The following is a 10,988-nucleotide window of genomic DNA, read 5'->3' as shown; positions in this document are numbered from 1 at the left end:
ACACACACACACACACACACACACACACACACACACACCCCAACACACGCGATCCCTTGGTTTCACACCGGCACAGAAAGCAATCAAAACACATCTATTTTATTGAAACCTTGGGATGAAAAGCGCCTGCCGCTCAAAGGTGTCATAGCTGTCACCGGTTCCTTTTCAAAAGAGAGGGGAAACTTCAGCGACACACCTCGGGATAAACTCAAATGCACTCCGCCTGCTTGTTTTTCTCTCCCCGCCCCCCTTTTGTTAATGCCCACATTTCCACTGCTAACTCATAAAACGCATCTTTAAGATCGCGCCGAGCGCAGGACACTGGAGCTCTAAACGCAGTCGGTCCCCGGAGCTCCCCGGCACATTTAGCTTCTCTTCCTTTCATCACAACGATTTAGTAAAGTCGCGTAAGCGATCAAAATTAACATAAATCATTATTAGTTATTAGGATTTGCTCTAAATTACATTGTGAATATCGCTCCAGCCCCATCTGCCGCCCCTGCTCGCGCAGCAATAGATTGCAGATAAAATAAATGTCCTTACCCCATTAGAAGGTTCCTGTCTCTGTAGCCAAAAGCCAAACAAAAGCAATAAATACCGGGCTTTTTTTTTTCTCTCTCTCTCTCTCCACTATTCAGCTGTGACTCTTTTCACCAGCTCTTCCTCTCGAAAAGCTCAATAGCTGCCTGAAAATATTGCATTTTATATCACCAAAGGGCGATTAATATTGCATTAACTGTATTTAACATTTTTTTAAAGCGCGAGTAATCTACAATGAGTTCATTTCTGCTAGGAAGTTGAGGGGGCATCAGAACGGCTGCAGAGCGTTGGAGATGGCCTGACCGACGGATCGCTTGTCTCACCCGTAGTATTTTTTTTAATAATGTTAAGAGGGTACCGCGCGGTGTTTGAAGTGGAAGACGCCGTGCTAATGGTCTGCTTAAAGTATTCTGACACTGTCTGGAGACAGCCCAGGTCTCTGCCTTCATTAAATGTTTATTGTCAACACTTGGCGGGGGCGGGCAGGGGGAGCAAGAGACTGGTGTAAGTGAATTTCCACGCTGGAAATTGTCAACACTTTGTTTTATTCTCCTCCACGTCTACAAAAGTTTGTATACATTTTGCTGCACCGAGGCCGAGAGGTAGTTACCAAACAAACTTTTGTTTGTATTTCGTTTTCCTCCGCCAATACGTAGTCTCTTCCTCGTCCAGCCCCCGCCACCGCCAACTCCCTTCGCCCCTCCCAATCGTCTTCACTCCTCGTGTTCTCTACCTAAGTGGAGGTGGAGATAACGATCCTTGAGCTAAATCTGCCTGAAGCGACCTCCCGTGGATGCTGGCTGGGACAGTGGCTCTTCTGGTTTTCTGTGTTCTTCTCTGCCCCACCTCTGGGTCTGTTCGTGTCTAGTCTCACAGATTGGCCACCTCCGTTGAAGATGTTAAGATTTCACTTCATTCCCCGAGACGAAAACTTAGCAGCCGACCATCCTTTTGCCCAGAGTACAAATTCTTCCTTTCCTAATAAATCAGATCTGTATCAGGGCTTTGGTGATGTTGCACCCTTAGCAACAAAACCAAAGCCATGCTCATCTTTCTACCAATCCTTTCTAAGACGTGTAGCACCGTTTAGAAAGTTTTGTGGTGTTTAAGCTGGCTGCTGACTCACACCACGAGATGTTTAGGGTAGTATTTTTTTAACCTCTGTGGGATTTAAGTCTGTTCCCTTTTCTCTGGGAACGTCCTCGGAGCGGAGGGGACCCCGGCAGTGCAGTGCCTACTTTTTGAGCAGCAGAGCTGGAATTCCCAGTTGGCTTTGGGGGAGGTGGGGGCGGGGGTGGAGAGGGCTGGTGTACTCAATGCGCATGTGCGCACTTGGCGGCGCTCCCAGCGCGCTCCGTGCGCTCCTGATCCATCCGGTCCCCCGCGATCCGCACCCTCCGGCCACTCAAACGCACGCGCGAAGTGGGGCGGGGGGGAAGGGGAGGTTGGAAAGGGAGGGTCAGGTTTGGGGCCATTAACCCCTTCGGGTCCTACCTGTCCTGGCTGAGTTCTGGCCTGGGCTGGCATGCCCTTGGCTCTCCCGAGGTCCGAGCAGGGACGCAACCTCCGGCACCTGCGAGTCTCCGGGCCGCGCGCAGGCAGTGGAGGGGTGCAACAGAGCCCGCGGCGGTCAAGCCGAGAACTGCGCACTTGGTGGCGTCGGGTCCTCCGGGTGGGTGACGGCTACTGTGGGCGAGTAAGAATCTTGCGTGGTTGGGGGGGGGAGTAGAAGGACAAGATGGGGGCCCCCTCAATTAAAAATCCAACCGGCTCCACTCTGCCTGTGGTTTGAAATTGCCCGCGCCAGCCCCGACCCCCTCCCCCCCCCCCCCCCGTAGTTCAAAAGTTAACGCGGGAGAAACCAGTGAGCAAGCCAAGGAGCAGGAAGCCCGGCGCGGTGACCCTCGGAGCGCCGGCCACCCCGCCCCAGCGACCGATCGTCCGGCTTTGGAGAGGGAATCCGCGAGGGCTGTCTCCCTGTCAAGCTGACTTGACAACAATTACGAAAGTTTTTAATTAGTTTCTTGTTATCATTGACTTTATTAATTTCCAGAACTCTCAGGCCATGAATTATTTAAAATTAAAAAAAAAGGCAAGCCAAGCCCTGGTGGGGCGGCTGCGCGTCCCTGCCGCACGCGCCCCGGCGGGACGCGGGCCTGGGACGGGGGCCTGGCACCCTGTCCCGCACAAGAGCCACGGTTTGATCAAATATTAAATCACGTACATTATGGCGACAAGGCTTATCTCGCAGATGGAAAAGTCACCCCCCGGGAGAATTAGATTGTGGTTGGGTTTTTGTTTTGTGTTGTGTTGTTGTTGTTTGGTCGGTAGTGGGACCTGAACTCTGGGCCTGGACGCTGTCCCTGAGCTCTTCAGCTCAAGGCAAGCGCTCTACCACTTGAGCCACAGCGCCACTAGATTTCGGTTGTTTTTAAAAAAAAAAAAAAAAAACAATTAAGCTTGCGGAATCCTTTGGAACAGCTCCTTAGGAGTTTGTGGCTCCCATCACCCGGCTGAGACGGTAATGGAAACAACACCGACGGTAGCAGTATCAATAATCACGGCGGCCGTCAGCTCCTGGTCCCTCTGGCCACCCAGACCATTGGTGTTCACCCAGTCAGATGCTCCAATGTCAACTTCCCGTTAAAACTAGGAGGACACTTCAACCTGAGAGATGGTAGAGCATATGGGTTTCTGGAGGGCGAGGTCTGGGGTAGACTTGGGCAGAACGGTAAAGGTAGCCTACGGCTGGAACTAAGGAGGCCTCTCCACGCTTAAGACACCCTGTCTTCTCTCGCCCGGCCACGTGTAGGAGCTGGCCCCAAGAAATCTAAGTATCTCAAGAAAATAAACATCGATACAGTCACGGCAGTGGGTGCCTACAGTTTATTTATGAGAGTATAATCGTAGTTGAGAGCAATTTAAGAACACACATGGAAGAAAAATCTATTCGGAATTTAGTTGATGGATGTTGAGGGATACCGTTTCTCAGGACATAAAACAGGAGCAGGACCCCCGCGCCAGAAGTGGGATAAAAGACAATCTAAGACAAATGGATGGCATTAATGTGGCAGATGCATTTAATGTGTATTTTTTTCTTTTTGCCTTTTCCTACTCAGCCTCCCGGATTTCCTGAGAAGCTGAAGGCAAACGGAGCCCAGCTCTCCCATTAAACTTGGTTTGAGAATATTCTTTGAAAGAACACATTTCTACCCCTTGACAGGTGCAGAGAGTCTCAGCTTGAAGTGCCGCTGTCCAGAACCAAAGCACTTTGAAAGGCTTAACCTACCACAGAATGACAAGCCTTTGCAATCTCTTCAAGAGAACATTAAAAAAAAATTTTCTTCATGGGTTGACATTTAAGGAGCCTTAAAATAGTCTTATGATTGCTTGCAGCCTATGTAGATTCACTAACCAGAAGGCAGAACATGTTTTGTTTTGCACACCTTCCTGCCACATAGGAAAATCTGCAGAGCATTTGTTTTCATGATGTTTTATTAATGTAATAGTCTCCTTTTTACTGGGCAAGGATTTTACTTCATACAAAACAAATACTTAAATTCTTAATACATACATTAGCCATTATAATACAAATGTATTTGCCTGAAACATTTCTGCTTGAGTTATTTTTTAAAGGACTTTTGTAACTTTCCATTTGTTCAGTCAGTCTTGATTCTCTGACAATGATATCTGGTCATAGTTTCGATAAATAACGTGTATTCTTTTAGAAATACATTTTATTAAAACTGATATTTCAAATCAATAACAGGAGCAAACCAAGTTTGAGGGGGGCCTATTTTTTTAAATACCTCTAGTGCTTTTATAAAAAAAAATTAAACAACTTTTTCACAGCTTTTAAATTTACTATTTTTTTGAACATCAAATGGTTTCACAGATTTGCGGGTGAAATTAAAGATTTAGCTAAAACAAAATGACTTCAGAAGGTATAATCGCAGCTATTAAGAAACTTTGTACATTTGGCATCTGAACTACTCCCAGGTCACCAAGAAATTGAGAATTTCTGGTCACTCTGGAGAGTGAGTGGCACACTAAATGTTCTAAATGAACAGAAGCATTTGATAAGATACCTGAATAGTGGATGGGTTTTAAATTTATAATATTTTTTGGTGTGGGGAGAACATTACATATAAAACCCCTAAATACCACTCTTCCTGACCTTCGACTTAAATGCTTTTCAGGTGCCTGGTTATTTATTATCCTTCACCAATCTGAATGGCGTGCTGTGGCTTAAGATTTTCTGCATTTATAAAAGAAAACAAACTTTGATAAACACAGGCAACTAATATAGAATTCATTTTATTTAGAGCACCTTTTCACATTAGTTATCTGAAAGTGAATTCTTATTCAGCAAAAAGAAAACTGAGGAAGGAAAGAAGGAAGGAAGGAAGGGAGGGAGGGAGGGAGGGAGGGGAAATGAAGGAAAGAGGAAGGGAAAAGAAGAGATGGAGAGAGGGAGAGAAGAAAGGGAGAGAAGAACAAAAATAAAACACAAAAACCATGATCATATTTTCCCTTCCTTTGGTCTCCCCTTGATAACCTACCACCCATCCCACACATACCCCTTTTTGTTTATTTGGTTTTTGTTGTTATTGTTATAGAATTGTTTCATTTGTTGAACGCCTCTACCAAGATTTGGCCCAATATATACACAAAAATGCACCCAAATCATAAAACTGCTCTTCTTTCAGTTTTGTTTTATTTGTAAGTGTACGGGACACATCCCCCTGGTGGATGTTGACGCACAGAATGGTTCTGATAGAAGTGGGGGAGGGAAAAGGTAATAGAGCAATGACATAACCAAGGAGAAAGCTTAGCAGACATACATGGACAGGTAGATCAATCCGTGAGGCATTTCAGGATTAACGCTGGCAGTTTGTAACCACTGTGTGAATGTGTGCATGAAATAAAATATTTACAATAATCTTCCTTTCTTCCTTTTCCTCTAAATACAAGAATATGACAAGTGTCGTGTTTTCCGTGAAAACAGGCAGTAAGTAGACTGTGAAATCACACTATCCACAAAACGGTCTACCAGAAAGCTAGCCCAGTTTAGTGCTCAGTTTCAAATGCATAGAATGTTTGCGCTGCAAACAATAATATACAACATAATTAAATAAATAATGCCTAACCAGAGTGAGACCTAATTGTGTTTCTTTCTGCACCTTTCAGATCATGCATGGTTTCTGTCTTGTTTAACAGTAAAGTTTTTTTCCCTCTCATTTGCTGTTTTTATTTTTAAAGACATAAAGGATGGTAACAAACAACCCTCAGAGTAACCAAAGAGTTTCTTGTTCACAAAGCAGGCATTTTACTAACCACCTTCACATCTCTTTCTCATTGTAAGAAAAGAAAAGAAAGAAAAAACCCATCAGCAGCTTGTTAAATACCTTGATAATGACTATGAAATGCTACACATGAGTTTCTATTTGGGAAACTGATAGTGCAAATTAAACTTTTTGCTACCCAATATTTATCCCAGTAATAAATGACTCTTGAATAATACCAACAAAAGAAAACAGTTGTTCTGCTTTCCCCTGGGGAACATGCAGACCTCTTTGAAATAAATAAGGGGGGAGGGGACATTAAATCTGTCTCTCTCTCTTCTGGGAATTTAGGTGATCTTCTCACAGCCATCTCTGGTGGCCCCCAACTAAAAGCAGAAACTTCTGAGCATTTCAACAACTTCATGTTCTCCAAGAGGAGTAAATGGGACTTAGAAGAGCAAAATGAGTCTTATCCACTGGAGAAAAGTGAAAAAACGGGAGGAAGAATCTCTCCTAATAGGTTCTACCCTATCAGTGTATTTGAATGAATGGGCGGGGGTAGTGTACAGGTTGAAATAGATCAGACTCTGAAAAAAAGAGATTTAAAAAATGGACGAAATACGGTTAAATCCTGTGTGTGCTGGGGAGATAGATTATTTTCAAAGTCTGTTCTGTAGATCTTAGACATAAGCAAAAATGAAAAAAAAGTAAGATCTTACTCTAATTTTCTTTTTCTAGAATAGTTGCTGCAGGGACCCTCAAAGTTCTGCTTCTTAGATTGTGGTTAACTCTCCTTTCCTAAAGTCCCTCACCTGACCTGACCCCCAGCCCAGACCACAGGATAGCCACTGGGCAGCTGGAAAACTTGAATTCTATCTAAATAGGCAACCAAGCCTATAACCCCAGGCTCCTCGAAGCTGTGCCCTACTTACTTCCGCTGCCATTGAGTCTCTCTATAACAGAGGAAATAAATCAAAGAGGATGATGAGATTTAGAGGGGAAAATTAAACAGGCAGACCGACTAGCTTGTTCGCTACCCAGAACTTCACCTTCCAGTTCTTCTGGTTTTGGGTTTTTTGTTTTTTTTTTTTTGACTCAGTTCGTGTGTGTAGAGTTGGGGCGGTGGTAATAATATGGTGCTCATTTTTTCTCTTCCTTGAGGGAAAATGAAGCTGCAGATTACTGCTCCTGGGAGCTGAATATATCTAAAGCATTGTTTCATTGCTTTTGTTTTGCTGTTTTTGTCTTTATTTGTCTAGTAACTGTTATTATTTTAGTGGTGGTTGTTTTTGTACATAGTTCCTTGGTCCCCAGGAAGATTTTTTTTTGATAAGTGATTTAACTGTCTCTGGTCAAACACAATCCATTTCCCAACCCTTCCCCGATCTCCCCCACCCTAGCCCTCAGAACCATCCTGCTCCAATCTCCACATTCCTTCCCTCCCGCTTCCCGGTCAACCCCCAATACTTCTCCCTGGTCTCCAGCCTCCCCTTTCTTCACGCTCAGCCTCCCCCTCCTCTAGGCGAGACCGGCTAGGGCAGGGAGAGCAGGGTGGGGCAGAGGAAAGGAACCCGAGGAGAAACTCCCCAGATGCAAGCAGGATAACTAACGGACACTCCAGATCCATCACTGGGGGGCGAGGGGGAAGCAGGCCAAAGAAAAGCCCCCAGAAACGCCCCCCCTCCTCACACGGCTCCCCCTCTCGGCCCCGCCCGGCGCCTCCCACCCACCCCACTCAGTAAGTGGCGGAGAATTTCATCCGCTTCTGCTTCTGTCTCTGGTTGCAAAACCACACCCGCACCACGTTCTTTTTGAGGTCCAGTTTCTCGGCGATGGCGGCGATCTTCTCGGACGAGGGCCGGGGCTGCACGGCAAAGTAGGCCTCGAGGGAGCGCTTCTCGGGCGCGGCGATGGAAGTCCGCTTGCGCTTCTTCTCGCCGCCGTTGAAGAGCTCGGGCTTGTTCATTTTCTCGCGCTGCGCGCCCTCGGCCTCCTCCAGCCACGCCTGCAGGATGGGCTTGAGCGCGATCATGTTGTTGTGCGACAGCGTGAGCGACTCGAACCTGCAGATGGTGCTCTGGCTGAGCGAGCCCACGCCCGGGATCTTGAGGTTGGCCAGCGCCGAGCCCACGTCGGCCTGCGTCACGCCCAGCTTGATGCGCCGTTGCTTGAAGCGCTCGGCGAACGCCTCGAGCTCGCGCGGGTCCGTGTCCGAGTCGCAGATGGACGCCAGGCCCGCCGCGCCCACCACCGCCGCCGCCGCCGACGCCGCCGCCACCTGCCCGGCCGCCGCCGCCGCCGCCGCCGCCGCCGCGCCGTGGTGCGCGGCCGCCGCCACCAGCCCGGGGTGCGGCAGCCCGGACGGCATGTTCATGGCGGCCGCCGCCGCCGGGTGCGACAGGTGGCCCAGGCCGTGCATGTGCGGGTGCGGGTGCGCCGAGCCGCCCAGCAGCCCGCCGCCCGGGCCGCCGCCGCCCCCCGGGCCGCCCCCGGGGCCGCCGCCGCCTCCCCCCGGGCCGCCGCCACCCGGGCCGCCGCCGCCGCCTCCCGGGCCGCCGCCGCCCCCGGGGCCGTCGTGGGCGCCGCCGGCGCCGCCCGCCGCACCCGCACCGCCGGCGCCGGCCATGAGCGCGAGCGACGGCGACGAGATGTGGTCCAGCAGGTCCCCCGGCTCGAGCGCCTGGTGGTGATGGTGGTGGTGGTGGTGGTGGGCCAGCGGCACGGTGGACGTGGACGTGCACGGCACGCTGTTCATCGTATGGTACGTGGCGTCCGGCTTGAAAGGGTGGCTCTTGCCCTGGGACACCGCGATGTCCACGGCCGCCAGCGCCTCGGCCCGCGCCAGCAGCGTCTCGTCCAGGCTGGCGAAGAGGTTGCTCTGCAGCTGCAGGCGACACAAACCAAAACAAAACGAAAACACACACCACAAAACCAAAAAGAAAAAACAACACAACAACAACAACACACACACACGAGCCGGAAAGCACAACCAGCGAAAAGCAAACACAAAGCAACCAAAAATAACGACGTGGAGGGGCGGGTTGGGGGGAGTGAGAAGAGCGGAGAGCGGGAGAGACGGGACACACGGGGGGCACGCCAGGGACAGGGGCGCAGGGTGGGGTGCAGAAGGGGGAGAAGGGGACACGGCGGAAACACATTCCGGGAAGGAAATGTGGGAGACGGAAAAAAAAAAAAAAGACGGAAGAAAAGGAGAAGAACAAGAAGAAGAAATGGAGATGTAACTCGCAGCTGGGGACCCGTGTCGCACACCCGAACACGCACAGAGATCGCCTGTTTTCGAGGCGTGAAATTAACAGAGAAAGTGAAGGGAAGTCGAGCATCATCGCGGCCACCCCCAGAACTCCCCGCTCGGGTCGCAGGCGGACGGGATCACGACCTTAAGCTCCGCCGGACACAGCGTGCCTCCCGGCGGGCTTCCTCCACCAACCCGTGCCCGATTCCGCCCGCCCGCGCCGGGACCCGCACACTCCGGCACCCGACCTGCCGCGTCTCGAAGGGGGGTGGGGGGGTGGCGCGGGCCGGCGCCGCGGGCGCGGGGCGCTTACCGGCGGCGTGGGCAGGCAGGCCCGCCGGATGGCCTCGGAGCTGGAATGCAGCGACGGGTACTTGTGCTCAGGGAGGGTGGGATGCATGGCAAAGTGAGGCTGCTTGCTGTTCATGGACATCATCTTGGCGGCTTGGCATGTAAATCCACAAACACTCCGAAAGTCCGCGGGAAAGTGTGCGCGCCGGCTCCCCCGCCCCCCGGCCTTCCTTCCGAAGCTGCGGCCGCTCTGGCTATTGCGGGTGACGGTGGCTGCTCCGCGGGCGGCTGCTGCTGCTGCTCTGACCGCCGCCCGATGGTCCCTTTGACCGCGCAGAGCGCCGCGCGCGCCGGCCTCGCCGGTCCCGCTTCTCCTGGAGCTCTAGCCCCGCGCGCCGACGGGATGCACTCCTCTTACACCTGAGCCCCACTTCTCGCGGCCGGCCCGGGGAGCTCTCGCGAGAGCTCGCGGCCCCACCGCGCTGACAGGCATCTGCTCACTCCGTCTGTCTGGCGCGCGCTCCACTTTTCGCCGGCGCTGTGCGTCTTCGCGCGCGCGCGCGTGCGCGCACTCGCCAGGCCGCCACAAGCGCTTGGGAGACGCTCTTATAGTGACCACCCGTAAGGACAACGCAGGTGATGCACCTGTAGCTGTACAGGCATGCGCACTGTACGCCCCACCTTTCCACCTCGGGTCTGCAAAGATCAGAAGGGCCAGCTATTGTCTTAAGACTAGGCACCTTTTGGAGGGAGAATGACAGGATGTAAGCGCGCCCCTCCGTGTGTGCGTGATTTCCCCCCTCCGCTAGCTATTCCTGAATATATGCGCATTACTTAGGCACACCTCCTCTTCTGGACTCCTAACAAGCTGTTATATAATGTATACTGCTGGGCATTTGTATGTTAAATTATGCCTAGGCATTCCTAGGCATGGGAGAAAAAAAATAACAACATAGAAATGGGGAAGATGCTGTCTTTTGCTGCAAGAACCAGCTCCTTTCAAGGTTTATAAATAGGTTCTCGGAGAATAATCGTGGTGACAGACATTTGTTTGAAGCAGTCAGACGCTATTGATTTCCACATAATTTAATTTCTCCGCATACTTTGTTGTTGTTGTTGTGAATATAACTGTGTCGGGCACCACCAGTGACAGCCACTTAAGAGCCACAAGGAGCAGGTGCTTTCTACTCGGGAAAGGCTGTTGAAATGAAATTCTGCATTTCTCTTATTGTCTGTCTTCTTTAACGGTGTACAAACCCATCTTTCAAACGAGCTCCCGGTGATCTGAGGCATCTAGTAATCAAAAGGGAAAAACAGTTAACAGGGTGTAGTTGGGATCTTCTCTTCTCCATATTCTCTCTCTCTCTCTCTCTCTCTCTCTCTCTCTCTCTCTCTCTCTCTCTCTCTCTCTCTCTCTCTCTCTCTCTCTCACACACACACACACACACACACACACACACGCACGCGTGCGTGCTCGCGCACACGCACAGAGCTTTCCTTGCAACTTCAGGAAAAGAAAATCACTTCACAGGGGAAAAAAGGATTATAATACTGAAAAGAGAACTTTCTCCTGGCTTTTTTGTTCCTCCTCCCCTCCCCCCTTGTCTCTGCTTGCTTAT

The 10,988-nt window shown here is 50.6% G+C and overlaps 1 protein-coding gene across 1 annotated transcript; it reads right to left on the bottom strand.

Moving 5' to 3' along the window:
* Nucleotides 1-7,560: 7,560 nt before the first annotated feature.
* Pou4f1 (POU class 4 homeobox 1) lies at nucleotides 7,561-9,514 on the bottom strand. The gene is made up of 2 exons (XM_070001945.1): nucleotides 9,392-9,514; nucleotides 7,561-8,709 (listed from the first exon to the last, which is right to left on the bottom strand). The coding sequence occupies exons 1-2, from the start codon at nucleotides 9,512-9,514 to the stop codon at nucleotides 7,561-7,563; spliced, it is 1,272 nt and encodes a 423-aa protein (XP_069858046.1).
* Nucleotides 9,515-10,988: the final 1,474 nt, after the last annotated feature.

Source organism: Dipodomys merriami, unplaced genomic scaffold, assembly GCF_024711535.1.
Source record: "Dipodomys merriami isolate MVZ:Mamm:240054 unplaced genomic scaffold, mDipMer1.0.p SCAF_6, whole genome shotgun sequence".
Classification (NCBI taxonomy): domain Eukaryota; kingdom Metazoa; phylum Chordata; class Mammalia; order Rodentia; family Heteromyidae; genus Dipodomys; species Dipodomys merriami.
The sequence above is the reverse complement of the archived record's forward strand: the minus strand, read 5'-3'. Positions and strand labels throughout refer to the sequence as shown.

What these genes read in the sequence shown, in the direction of transcription:
- Pou4f1 (XM_070001945.1), bottom strand. Translation starts at nt 9,514, where the DNA reads ATGATGTCCATGAACAGCAAGCAGCCTCACTTTGCCATGCATCCCACC. An exon ending in CCTGCCTGCCCACGCCGCCG is followed by an intron (nt 8,710 to 9,391) that starts GTAAGCGCCCCG and finishes TGTCGCCTGCAG; the next exon opens with CTGCAGAGCAACCTCTTCGC.